At 52.6% G+C, this 13,961-nt stretch overlaps 1 protein-coding gene across 17 annotated transcripts in view; it reads right to left on the bottom strand.

The window, feature by feature from the left end:
* Positions 1-1,590: 1,590 nt before the first annotated feature.
* Positions 1,591-13,961, bottom strand: part of TACC2 (transforming acidic coiled-coil containing protein 2) — a 211,914-nt gene continuing 199,543 nt past the window's right edge. For all 17 annotated transcript variants that reach the window (XM_053909967.1, XM_053909977.1, XM_053909980.1 and 14 more), the window contains 5 exons: positions 11,824-11,867; positions 6,457-6,617; positions 6,162-6,268; positions 5,642-5,762; positions 1,591-2,133 (listed from right to left, as the gene is read on the bottom strand). In XM_053909967.1, coding sequence (XP_053765942.1) covers positions 2,068-2,133; positions 5,642-5,762; positions 6,162-6,268; positions 6,457-6,617; positions 11,824-11,867 — 499 coding nt within the window. In that variant the 3' untranslated portion in view covers positions 1,591-2,067. The remainder of the gene's footprint in view (positions 2,134-5,641; positions 5,763-6,161; positions 6,269-6,456; positions 6,618-11,823; positions 11,868-13,961) is intronic.

The following is a 13,961-nucleotide window of genomic DNA, read 5'->3' as shown; positions in this document are numbered from 1 at the left end:
AATAATCCCGCCTTTAAAAAGATAAGTTAATAAATATTCCATACACTGAGGAAACAAGGCATAGAAAAATAAATACAAAAACATCAACAGTGATCATTTCTTGGTTTAGGGATCATGGTGCTTGCTTGTTTGTTTGTTTCATTTTCTTACCTGCATTTCTGGACTTTTTAGCAATGGAAATGTTTTGCTTAGGTAATAAGAAAAATAGAAACTTTCCAGAGCAAGAGGCTGGGCTGTTTTGAGAACACAGCTGAGATCAGAATCTGGGGTGAGGGTGGGGGAGGGGTTGGGCCTGGACAGGTGAGGCTGGGGGGGACCGGGGGAGGCCCGGTTGAGCCGTGAGGAGGGGAGACTGGGAGACGGGACCGGGCAGAGGTGGCTGGGCGGTGGGAGGAGGCAGACCCCTGCCCTGTTAGGGGGGTTGACGGTGGGGCCAGAGGCTGGGACTCGCTTCCGGAGAGGCGGGCTGTCTTTCTTTCCTTGTGCTGCCTGGGATGCCTGTCCTGTGAGGCGTCGGGTGGTCCCGTGTGAGGGGAACAGCCCGTGGTCGCTGCGCCTGGGCAGGACGAGGGGCGCTTGAGCTGAGGGCCACCGGGGGCTCGCGGCTGCTTTCCAAGCTCACACAGCACGCCACACGTCCCACGGGCACACTCGGACCCCACACAAATGCCCACCACAGCTGGGAGTGTGCCCTTATTTGGACACAGGGTCTTCGTAGATGTAATCGGGAATCCTGAGAGATCATCCTGGGTTTGGGGTGGGCCCGAAATCCAATGAGCGGTGCCCTTACCAGAGAGAGGAGAGGGAGTTGAGACACAGAAAAAGAAAGGCTCATGAAGACAGACGCTGAGACTAGAGTGACACAGCCACCACCCAAGGGACACCAGGGACTGCTTCGAGAGGCAAGGAACAGACTCCACCTCATAGCCCCGGAGGGAAAAAAACCCCACTGATGCTCAGATTTGGGACTTCTGGCCTCCAGAACGGCGAGAGAATACATTTCTACTGTTTTAAGCTGCTAAATATGTGACGTGGTGGCAATTTTAGGAAACTAAGATGCCTTCCCACCCTCTCACTGCCCAACCTATAAGCTGGGGTTCCCGAGAAAGTCAGGAGCCGTTAAAGAATCTACGGCCGGTGCATCCCGCCGTCATCTCCCAACTGGCCTCACTACCTGTCTCCTGTGGGTAACCGCTCGCCTGGGGCTGGCCCTTTAGAGGGAACTGGGCCATGTTTCAGGGTTGATGGTCACACACTAAAAGAATGCATAGGAAGAGGGACAGCCTGCAACTTCCTCGAGCCAGTAAAGGAAAACAGACTTTCCCGCCAAAACTCAGAAAGCATTTGTAAAAACCAAATCTAAGCTAATTCAATACACTCACATAAGCATTTAAAAAATAGCAAGTCAATACTTCTCCTTAGCTTCCAACCTACAAACAGCCATGATAATGAAGGAAATGTTATTTAAATCTATGGACGAAGAAGTGAGCCAGACAGAGAGGGGGAAAGGGCCAGATCTGATAGGATTTTAACAAAGGCGAGAAAAGACCCAACCCTTCCCAGAAAAGAAATCATAGCCACGCTTACTGCCAAGATCCAAAGAAAAAAATTTATTTACAATAGAGAATTTTATTTGAAACATGCATTTTTTTTTAAACACAAATCAGCAAACGCAGATCAAGTTTACACTCCTTAAGGCAAGAGTCCCTGTGCAAGCTGTACAAGTTCATATTAAATCCAAAAGCCGCTCACCCTGGGAACTCATGTACAGAGGGCAAGGCCAAGGTCAGCGATTTGTCTTTTATTAGAGAATCAGACAATCTCCCTGATACAGGAACTCTGAGGTCAACTTGCTATGAATTTATACTAAGAAAATGCAAACCAATAGCAAGAAATTCTGATAGTCTCCTTGGTACTGCATACAATCAAATCAATGTCGTTTAGAAAGGAAATACAGTAGTGCATACGAAAAAGTGAAAACAGAACCTGTCCGCGTCGCTGGAAGGACGGCAGTGTGCCGACGGTCATATTGCACGCAACGGTCAAGTCCAAACATTCGGTTCAAAGTTAGCTTTTCCCCATTTTGGCAATCAGTTCATCACAAATCTTGGTGAGTTCCTCTATCTCTTTATTCTGAAAGCGAAGACAAAACAGAAAAGAAAAGGCTGCTGAAATCTCCTGGCTGTCTGAAATCAAGCCCAGCAGAATGGTCTCTGGGCTTTCCAGGGGCCCGGGTGCCCCAGGCTTCTTGGTCCCCCTGAAATTCTCCAAAGCGGTACGAGGGATGAATCAAAGCACACATCCAAGCGCTAGCTGTGACCCTGAGCAACTCACACAACCTTTCTGAGCCTTGGTGTCCTTATCTCTGAAATGTGGATGGTAACATCTGTCTGAGAAAGGAATGCGGTCAGAATGCAAAGCTCCCCAGCAGTGACCGGCACGCAGCAGGGGCTGAACCAAGTATTGGTTCTCTTCCTTTCATTTGCCTCTGAGGGATGCGGACATGAAAGGACGGTCCAGGCTGAGCTCTTTGGTGTCTTTTTTGAGAAATGTCACCAGGAAGCATTGAGCAATCCTACTTGAATAGGGTCTCTAGCATTTAGAGGTTGCAAAACGAGGGGGTGCTGTGGATATGGGGAGGTGGGGAGAGGGGCAGGGGCAGATGCGAGATGCCTCCAGGTTCTCTTGTGCCATGCATGCCCTGCCCGTGTGCCAAAGCCGGTGGGGAGCCGACCACATGCTCAGCCCGCACCGACCAGCAGACAACACCGTCCGGGCTCTGAGACCGGGGATCCGACGGGATGAGTCCGTTCAAAGGCAGGTGTGGCTCTGCCCTGATGCCGACCTGCTTCGGCGGCCCATCTCGAACGGCCCTCGCCAAGGGGGCTGGATCGGTATCCCAGGAACACACCACAGCCACTTTTTCGAGGTCCCTGTGGACGGGGAGCCTTAACCTCAAGCCTCTCCCCTGGGGCTAACCCAAGACCCTTCTTTGGAAACCTCAGAACCTCCTCCTGGTCCAGCTCGGAGCCGCGTGTCCCGTGCTTTCCGGGATGGGCTCCGGGTGCCACCCCTGAGTGTCACTACTTGGGAAGAGCCGGGCCTCCTTAGTGGAAGACGAATTCAGTCCTCACTGCAGTTCAGCCACCAGCCCCCGCCGGGAGACAGCCCCACCCGGAAGGTCACCCCGGCTCACCCCCTGCTCGAATCCACAGCCCTGAGAGCTCCGTTCTGAGAGGCGCGGAGATGCCTGCGGGAAGAGGGGTGCCCTGCAGGAACGCAGCACTGGCCGCTCATCCTGAAATTACTATTCTCGCCAACCTGCGGCTGCTGGGGCCGCCCAGGATAACTTTTCATCTTACCAGCACGCTTCCTGGGTGCCAGGCACCATGCCAAACACACCCCGGGCAGCGGCCCCACTCGGTTCCCACAACAGTCCCTTCGTGGGAGCCACTGTTATTTCCACGTTTCAGCGAGGAAACGGAGGCTCAGAGAGGTTACGCGTCGCGCTTAACGGAAGGTCACACAGCTGGCCAGGCGCAGCAAGCCTGGAGCACAGACTGAGGCCGGCCTGGCTCCTAGACGGCTTTGCTATCTCACTTATTTAGCATAACGTCCAGTGACTGATGGCTGAGAGGCACTGGCGGACCCGCTATGGACTCCTGGAGGTTCTCCAGCTCTGTCTTTGCAGCATCGGCCCACTGCCTAGCAAACAGCCACCACGCAGCTCAGCTCACTGGGCACCAGCCTTTCCAGCACCCTGACTGGGCAAAATGCCCAGCGCCCTCACTTCAGAACTGCCTGGTGGGGAGGTGGGGTGGGGGGAGAGGATAATGCTTCTGAATCTCTTTAAAACAGAGACCGTCCCTTCTGGATCTCAGAGTCCCATAGGGAAGAACTCAGGGGATAAATCCGTGTTTCCTCGGTTTTAGTCTCAGATGGTTGCAGATCTATTTGTATCTTTTCTGTTCTCCAAAATGGTGCACCCCACCTCGCCGTCTTCTGTGTTTTCTAGTTTGCCAGAACGTTTATCATTACCTTCATTTGGCAATGAAGAGTCTCAACAGGCCAGGTTGCCTAGAAAACATCTATCTTGACTCGGGTTTTACCTCTACTGTTTTAGCTAACACCAGGATACAGTGCAAACACCATCAAATCCTGATGCAAACAGAAGGGAACAAACATATTGCTGCATTTTCCACCTAGAAACATCTGATGCCCAACTGCCCAAAATGCTGGGGGGAATGTGGTCTTTAACTTAAAGGAGTATTCCACTTTTCAGGAGTCACCCAATATGCCACACGTGGATTATCAACATTCAAAGAATAAAAAATAAACACCCACTCGGGGCGCCTGGGTGGCTCAGTCGGTTAAGTGTCCCGACTTCAGCTCCGGTCACGATCTCATGGTTCGTGAGTTCGAGCCCCATATCGGGCTCTGTGCTGATGGCTCGGAGCCTGGAGCCTGTTTTGGATTCTGTGTGTGTGTGTGTGTCTCTCTCTCTCTCTCTGCCCCTCCTCTGCTCATGCTGTCTCTCACTCTCAAAAATTAATAAACATTAAAAAAATTTTTTTAAATCTTTAAAAATAAACACCCACTTAACACTAACAATGCAGTGCCGCTCAAAAAATACAGACAGAATGAGTAAATGCTGGTCCTGACTCTGTGCTTTCTGCTAGGAACGCGGAGCAGAGCCTGGAAAATTGAGGCGGTAGAACAGACTTGGGGTATTTGGCACCATCCAGACTTTTTCCTTCTTTCTTTTTTAAAAATACAATTCTGTCTGGCAGCCACTTGTCTTCATCCCAAAAAGAAAAGGCAAAGAACAAGAATGATCTGGAATGTGGGTTTTCTAGTGCTGAATTCTGGACAGCCAGGAAGACTGTGGACCCAGCACCATGCGACGGCACTGGTGCCACTGGCCCACAAAGGACACCCCCGCCCCAACCGTGACTACCCATTAAGGCCCAAATGCAGGTGAAGTGATGCTACCCCAGGCCACTGGGTTCTCGGATAACCATCCAGGGGACTCCGAAGGCTCAGTGGATCAACCATATGGGTTTGTTCTGGAAACACACTCAGGGAGGGAGACTGCCTGGCCCACGCTTACCCAGATTCGGACTCTTGGGCGGAAGGGGCTTCTCATTTGGACACCCGGGGAGAGGGTGTGTGCAGTGGACTGAGTGCTAGACCGGAAATCAGGACAAGCTAAGGGACCTCAGGAGGGTCCCCCCCATCCGTGGAAGCAGGCGGACATCTGGGGGACCTTTCGACCCCAACGTGGCCCGTTTTCTGCATCTGCCCCTGGCCTCTGGTGGTTACCCGATTCCCCCACCGGTAAGCGTCTAGATGCAGGGCGAAGTACAATGCCCGGCACATCGAGATTTTTCAGTAGATGTGTGACAAATGAATGGATGCTGAAAAGGGAGCGAAAACCAGCAGCAAACACCCAAGCGGACGGCAGTTCCAGGAAGAGCAGAGAGGACAGTAACAGGGCTGGCCCTACACTGGATCTTCCGGATGGAGAACAAGCGTATGCTCACGAGGCATACACCTGTCCCGGGAGCCGCGGAGGCCGCAGGAAACCCCAGCCTCTGCTGATCTGAGGGTCTGACCAGCCCCACCGGCCGTCGGCTCTTACCTTCTGCTCCAACGTCCTCTCCAGAGCGTCCACACGAAGCTGCTCCTTCCGCAGACTGGCCTGGTAGGCGGCCTGCTCCTGCTGGGCCTTGCCTCGGACCTGCGCGATCTCGGCGTTGGCCCTACGGACACAAGGTGGGGGGGGGCGGCGGTGCTCAGAAAAGACCACCTTCCCCGGAGACCCTTCCCACCTTCCTCCTCTCAGCTCTGGACGGCGGGAACTGTCTGGATCCAGTTCCTACCAGCGGGGGCCTGCTTAGGAGCCCAGGAGCACCCCCACCCTGCCCCCAGCCCCCATTCCCATGAGGCCAAAACGCTTTGGGTGGGTGCCCTGGAGATTACAACATGCACGCTCCACTTATCAAGATGCCGAGGACACTGTTATCACAAGTCACACTGAAAAAACACAGAGGGATTATCTGCTTTTTCTAAGCCAGGGTCTGTGGGGTCATTGGAGCTCCCAGCCTGCCTCGGCAGGGGGTGCCGAGAGGTCTTTGGGGGCAGACCTGAGGCCGCGTTACCTGTCCAGCTTTTCCTCTGCATGCACCTTCAGGGCCTGGTACCTCTGCTCCTCTTTCTTCACCCGGGACAGGTACTCCTGGGCACATTTCTTCAGCACTTCTTCATTCTGACACGACAGAGGACAGAGGTCGCACCCACGGAAGAGACAGCCCAGGCGCTGGGAACCCCGAGAACTCCCTGATGCGGGTAGAACGCTGGACAGCCAAGTCCAGCTCCCTGTGCACTCTCTCAACCTGCGCCTCCTCCCCCCGCCCCGCACGTCCGGCCACCTGCTCGGCCCCGACACACACACACCTTGCGGAAGCCTTCAAGGACCTCCTTCATCTTCTCGTATCTCCTGAAGAGATCGGCCAGAGATTTCTCCACGGAGTTCAGGTCGGCCAGGGCTTGCTCCTTCTCCAGGACCAGCTGCTGGACAGTCTGGTGGGAGACTGACTTCTCCCTCTGCTCATCCTCTGGCAAGAGACACAAAGAACAGACGATGGGACCGGTGCATCCCGGCCTGGTCCCAGAGGCAGCCGAGGCCTCAGATCGCAAGTCGGTCTAAGCACGGGGCATCCCAGACTTGGGACGGACCCGCTCCCCGAGCCCACCCAGACCGTCTCTGAAGGCACAAAAACCCCCACAGCTCCGGCATCGCAGACCTGGGCCTTTGCAGTGTTAGAAGGGATGGAAACCAGCCACCGTCTTCAACCCGATCAATGCGGACCCCTCAAAATCGACATTCGAGGCCCCAGGGATGCTATGTGGTTGATGGTGGCCAACAGATCCATAAGGTGGGAAAAAAATCACTAGTGAATTTTGCGTTGAGCAAGATAAAAAGGTATAGGAGTCTGGGCTCCGAGGAACAGGTCTTTCTGTGTATTATCGACATAAAGACATGGTTATTGGAAAAGAAAAAGATTTCACCCTTAAAACATCCCATGAACCAAGGCCCACATAACCACCAGCCCTGAAATTCTGCTTCGCACAGAAACGGACATTTCCTTGGACACAGCAAATGTTTTAACTCCGACAAAAATGGAGCTCTTTCCGTCAAAGTGACTTTCTCAGTTATGTGCCTAAGAATTCTGGCCCAGTTCAGAGTGGCTGAGCCTAGTAAAAGGAACTGCTCTGTCCTCTGACCCCCACGACCATTCTACCGTGAACGTCCACGGCTCCCCACTCACTCGGGTTCTTGACACCAGGCCACGTCCCCAGAGGTGCCTTCCTGAGCACCTGCGGGAAGCGCCTCCTCCCTACTTTCCAGTCCATTCTCTTCCCAGCAGCATGCATGCACACAGGTGTGCACCAGCTGTCTGTCTGCCTAGAGTGCGCGCTGCGTGAGGGCAGGGTCTTAAGTCTTGCTTTGTCCACATCTTTAATTCCAGAGCCTAGGACAGCGCCTGACTCACAGGGTGCCTCAACACATCCGTGCTGTGAATGAACGAGCGGAACCTGGCAATCCAAACCCCAAGCCATGCTCATAACCATCTCTCTCCCTTCTCTCCCTGAGCCTGTTAGTAACAGACCTGGAAGGAGGAAGCTCCCTTCAAAGCAAGGGGTGCACTTGTGATGAGCACTGGGTATTGTATCAAAGCATTTTTACACCTGAAGCTAATATTGCACTGTATATTAACTAACTGGAATTTAAGTAAAAACTTAAAAAAAAAAAAAAAAAAAGCAGAGGGACGCTGCTCTGGGTTCTTTCCCTTGCGTTCCTGGCGGATCGGCACTGTCCTGTCTCCTAAAGTTACGTGTATTCTTGTTGCGTGCTGTGGAGGGAAAGGGCTCAGGGCAGGGGAACCACATCCTGGGTTTTAGCTTCGGCTGTGATACAAACTCATTCAAAAGTCCTGGCTCTCGGGGGCTCAGGGCCTCATTTCCAAAATGAAGGGGTTGTCACACATGAACGTGCACCTGAATCAGCAGGGGCTTGTTTAAACACAGACAGCAGCACCCCACCCAGTGAGTTCTGATCTGGCAGGCCTGCGGTGGGGCCGAGAATCGGCATCTGTGACTAGTTCCCCGATGATGCTGAAGCGGCTGGTCCAGGGGTCACGCTTGGAGAGCCACAGACCCGGAAGACGTCTGATGGACCTCCACCCCTGCCTCCAGAGCCCCCGCTGCCGGGGCAGAGAGGAAGGACCCAGGCGCCAGACTCTCGACTGCCCAGGTTCCGTCCTGGCTCTGACACTCCCGAGCTCTGCTGCCTTGGGCAGGGTTTTTAACCTCTAGGAGTCTCAGCCTCCTGAGCTGAAAGAGGGGTTCACATTACTTATCTCGTGGCATTTCAGGGAAGATTAAGCGAAAATGTATATGAAGCCTGTGACATAATAAGAACCCAGGATCAGTGACCCATCATCAACAGCATCACGGGCACCCCCAAACTGGCATGATGTCACATCAATCACTCACGGAGGGGGAGCTTTTTAACACACGGCAAGAAAAGAACTGCCCGCAATCTTGCTGCGCCCAGGCTCCTAAAAGAAACGATGCTCCAGTAACCGAACGTTTGTTTTTATTACGTTTTAGCTGCTTCCTTAGTCCTCGGCACATGGTAAAATGCACATTCCGGGGCTGATCTGAGGCCACGGATACATTTCACTTGGCTTGTAAAAAGCCATTTATCAAACAGAGTCCATCTGATTTCCTGGATCTGAGACTTAGCTTGCCTCAGGTTTCCTGCCCTCCCCCCAAAAGGCTCGTAAAAATAGAAATTTCCCGGTTCCCAGGAGACGGAGGAGGTGAGAACGCGCCACAAATCTTCTTGCAAATTACACACGCAGTCAGGTTCTTCACATCAGGAAATCAGCCCCAAACTCAAAATGCTCCAGACTCAACAACAAAACAATGCCCTGGGAGATTTTTCTGTTTTGTTTTTCTTTTTGCAGGCAAAACATTATTAAACCATGTTTTTCGGGGGAGGGGGAGGGGGAATGCAGCAAATACACAATAGCAAAAGTAACAAAAACAGAAACAAACAAACAAACAAACAGACGTGGGTTGCAATGGGCAGGTGTCACGTTAGGTGAAGAAGCGTTTACTTACCAGGCTTGCCTGTGTGTTTTGCAAGCAAAGGGCAAGAAGCAACAGAAAATGGAAGCAAAACAGATAATCAGGGCAGTTGTTAGGAAAGCAGAAAAGAAATCAATTGCAACAACCTGGAATGCAGAAAAGCACAGAGGTCTTTTTTGTCCTGAATCCTAAGTATGCAGTCTCTGAACTCAAGAGCATATTCTCTTTAGTAACATGTGACGAGAACGGACGACGATGGCAGGACACGTGTCATGCTGGCGTGGAACGTTTGTGACGGTTACACGGAAGCCAGAGAGCCGGGCTGCAGCCAGGAGGGGCTGGCGCAGGTGGGGTGAAGTTTTGACTTCAAAACGCTACCAATGTTCATTCTGCCTGAACTGCCAAGCTCCTGGAGCTTGAGTTTTTCCCTCCCACCAGGGATGCTGGGTAGGTGGGTGCAAAGGAGAAGAAGAGAGAGAGGAGGCTGGTATGTTTCCACGTATGGGGACCCACAGCCTGCCCAGCAAGAAGGCGGGTCCCCCCCGCAGTGACACTGAGTCCTGGCTGTGCCTCAGCCCCACGCCATTGTCTACAAGGACACAAGGACCTGGAAATCTGCGGTGGCCCTCATCAATGCCCTGCAGTAGTGACTGACAGGTGACAGCCACAGACATGCCAGCTGATGAACAAGGTCTGAAAAGTGGCTGATGAAAGTGCCCGAGGACGGGGAACCAGGACGGGACATGCGTCACCCTGGGTGACAGCGCTGCCTGCAGCTAGGGACACCGGAGGGCGCTCACAGGGCCTCTGGCAGCGCTCAAACACCCCCAAAGAGGAAAATGCTCAGAGGGGTGAGATCACAGCTCTTGAAGAGAGGGACCCTTTGGCCAAACATACCAGGTCTCCCCGGGGGAGGGGGGTGGGGGGCTGGGGGTGCGTAGCCTTAACGCCTGCGGTCTGAGCTCCACCCACTCAACCTGCCTAGAATTGAAATGTTCTCCCACCAATTGAAACTACTCCCACCGGCAAATAGGCTGCAAGGAAGTCAGAGCTGAGTCATCTTTCTGTCCAGCAGGGACGGGCCACTTGCGCCAGGGAGAGAGATTCTTACTCTGCGGTGTTTAAGAGGGAACGAATGTCTACTTCTATCAAAAACAGCCAGCCGAGTGCTAGCAGATGGCTCTGGACGGCATTCTCTCAGGGGCAGAGGCTCCTGCCCTTTTACCCCCATCTCAACCTTGGCCCAAGTGTCGTCACCAAGGGCAAAAATAACAATGTAGGGCTCTGAGATGCAGAAGGGTATTTCCAGATGAGCCACGGTAGGTCTGAGTGACGTTTTCACAACCTAAGACTCCAGGAGGCCACGCTGTGCTCAGTGTGCCAAACATTGTATATTGGAAGACATAAATCCTCCTTCCTGACCACTTTTACAGGCAGCTTTGGTTCCAAGAGGTTTTTTTTTTTTTATATCTCATCCATATGTATTCATAAATTCGTATACCAATTTAATAAAGAGGTTTCATTCGATAGAAAGCATACGCCACGAGCTGATCCTTAGAAACACCCAAATGGACTTTCCTTGAGATCTGGGAGAAATGGCCTCTGTTGTAATATATCAAAATTAAAGCCCCTTTGAATAGAAAGCCCTCAGTTGTCAGCCTCTTCACCATTCCCAAGGCTGCTCTCATATTTCTCTTGGGACAAGCTAGAGGTGTGGTAGCATGACTCAGACCCAAACGTTTGAGAGAGAGAGGAATCATCTGTTAACCCAGCGTCCAGCTTCGACACAGAAACTGGCGTGCAGTGAGCTGGGGCTTTTACTCCATGTGTCCTCAGGAGTAAAAGATTTTTTTTTTTTTAAACTGGTATCCTGGACCTAAGCAAATAAAATAAAATAAATAAATAAAAATCTCCCCCGCCCCTGCCAAGTCATAGCATCGTTTCTGAATAGTGATCATTAGTGTGAAAACGGGCTCAGCGCTTCTGTGAGCTCTTTTCCCATTCTTCTTCTTTTTTCTTTTTAAGTGCCAGGGGGTGTAGAACTTGCCACTTGAGGCCATTTTTTATTGGAGGCCAAAGCAGCGTCAGGACCGGCTGCCAGGGGTGCGAAGACAGATTCTGAGTCAATGCCCATCCCTGTGAGATCAGGTAATGCACAGGGGGGCGGGGGGGGGGGGTGGGCAGGCAGGACTGCCACGCGTTCCACTGTCCTTGCCCTAGAACCCTGCGTGAAGGCTGAGTATTTTGTCCCTTGAGTCTAAGTTAGAGTTGAGGGATTTGATTCTTCGTCCCTCTCATGAGCCAAGAAATCCCCCAAACACCCTAGGAACCAACCCAAACCTCTTTCCCCAAGAAGCGGGCAAGTCCTGGCTCGATGGTGGCCATTGAGGTAACTGCCATGGCTTCCCACAGGCACGAATGGTGCTAAGGAACATTCTAGCAGGTGTTTCCAGGAGGCCCCCAGGCTCACATTCTGGGATGCTCTGGTCCCTCGGTGAAAAGCGGTCACTTTAGCAGCACACACACTAAAATCGGTCCCTCCCTGAAGGACTTCACGTTCTAAGAGGGGCCGAAGATGAACACACTCCGAGCGTCTAACTTCAAAGCCCTCCCCGTGGTTCAGAAGCTTCGGGGAGGCTTGAGGCCGCCAGTCAGGACACCTACCTATCATCTGAGCGATGGTCTTCTCATACTCAGCCACTATTTTCCTGTAAGGGAAGTAAAAATACGTTGGAACTGTGACAACAGAATGGTTTCTAACTGACAGTAGGGTCCCCGTGCTGGACTCAGCAGCCTGACCGAGTCTTATTTTTTTTCTTAAAGTTTATTTATTTATTTTGAGAGCAAGGAGAGAGAGAGAGAGAGAGCGTGCAAGTGGGGGAGGGGCAGAGAGAGAGAGAGAGAGAGAGAGAGAGAGAGAGAGTCCCAAGTAGGCTCTGTACTCTTAGTGTGGAGTCCGATGGGGGGCTTGAACTCACAAACCGTGAGGCCATGACCTGAGCTGAAACTGAGAGTCGGATGCTTAGCAGATGGAGCCACCCAGCCGCCCCTAGGGGACAAGTCTTATTTGTCACAGTTGGTTCACACCTCTAGGTGCACCTGCAACCCCGCCCCTCTTCTTACATACCCAAATAAGTTCATTTTCCTAGTGCGTGACTCTGAACACAACATGCCCCTGGGCAAAACCTTCGACGCATCCCTACTGCTCACTGAGGAAAAAACATAAGGCCAACCCTTCAGCCTGACAATCAAAGCCTTCCATAACCTGAGCCTGATCGCTTTCATCAACCTTACCTCCTTCCCTGCCATCTCATGAACAAAGTGGTTCAATGAGAACAAATGAGTTTTTGCCGGCTCTGGGATTTTCCACCTCCATGACCCTGCCCGTGTTGTTCACTTTGCCTCTCTACTTCCACCTCTCATAGTCTTGTCTGCTTCTCAAGGTCCAATTCAAATGCCATCTCCTCCAGGAAGCCTTCCCTGATTTCTCCTCCGAACTTCAAACAAACCTTAGCTACACAAAAGCACGAAGATCCCCGGCTTGGAAGACTGTCTCACTGCTGCCCCCAGGTGGAAGGACCCAGGAGTGAAGAAGCACCCCCCCCCCCTCTTGAAAGTCAACCTTCTGCAAGGAACCTCTCAAAAAAGACTTGAGAGTTTCACCTACATTATCCAACAGTTACTCTCCACAGGAGAGCCCAGAACGGCCCTGATTCCAGCTGGCCCTGCCTCTCCCAGCTGAGTGGCTCAGACAGGTTGGTCACAGACACTGGGGACTCAGCTGACCCCCTGGTATGGTTGAGGATTACCCTGGAGCCTGACTTTCAGGGCCGTGGGAGAACTGAATGAGGTTAAAAGACCGGTGAAAGCAGAAGGCATTCTGCAGAGTCTAAAGGCGTCGCAGCAGCTGGGTGTCTGTCCCTGGCTTCTTGACCTTGGCCCCAAGGACAGCGCCTTGACCAAAGCCAACCCACAACAAAAAAGGTGACTGCGACATGAGCCCACATGGGTTCTTTCTGAATCCTACCTACACAGGAGCACTTTGCGTCTTCTGTAATTAAACAATACCTCCTTGTACCCTTGAGTCACGAAACAGCGATGGACCCCCTGAGGCTGCCCCACCTGAACCCATCACTGGACCACAGCGGGTGCGGGATGTGTCCTTCCAGAGGTGCAGGGAGACCAGGGGCCCGAAGCCGCTTCGGTGGCACTGTATTTGCAGCTCTTTCTTCCTCACAGTGAAGTGGTGCCTGATTGCCGCCAGGACTGCTGATGGGGATACTGAGGCACGGGGTGACGCAGGAACCTTTTCAGAATCCCAGGGCTACAAAGCGGCCGAGCTTGGCTCCGCATCCAGACCTCCGACTCTGGAGCCTTTTCATACCCCTTACGCCTCGAGGTGCTGGGATTCACCCTTCTTCACAGAGGCGGAAAGTCAGCTTACGGAGTTAAGGAACAGGCCCCAAAGCAGCTAGGAAGCGGAGCCTGATGGTCACCTGGTCTGGTCTGGCTCCAAGGTGGACAGCTGGGCCTTCCAACACAAGTGCGGCTGTGTCGGCTGGTGACACTGGAGTCCCGCCACACTGGTGGGTCAACAGCGCTCCCTGGAGCCCCCAGAGGTACAGCTCCTCCCGAGGACGCAAAACGAATCAGGGATGGAGCTTCTAGCCTTCCCAGCATGCCCTGCTTTCATTTTCAGGGCAGGCAAAAAATGAAAGCCATGTTGTTCCCTCCTCTACTCCCCTACTGAAAAAAAAAAAAAAGAGAGAGAGAGAGAGAGAGAGAGATAAAGGAGAGAAATT

Source organism: Panthera pardus, unplaced genomic scaffold (genome assembly GCF_024362965.1).
Source record: "Panthera pardus isolate Hobbes unplaced genomic scaffold, ASM2436296v1 HiC_scaffold_22, whole genome shotgun sequence".
NCBI classification, from domain to species: domain Eukaryota; kingdom Metazoa; phylum Chordata; class Mammalia; order Carnivora; family Felidae; genus Panthera; species Panthera pardus.
Note: the sequence above shows the minus strand (reverse complement) of the source record. Positions and strands in the feature narration are given on the sequence as shown.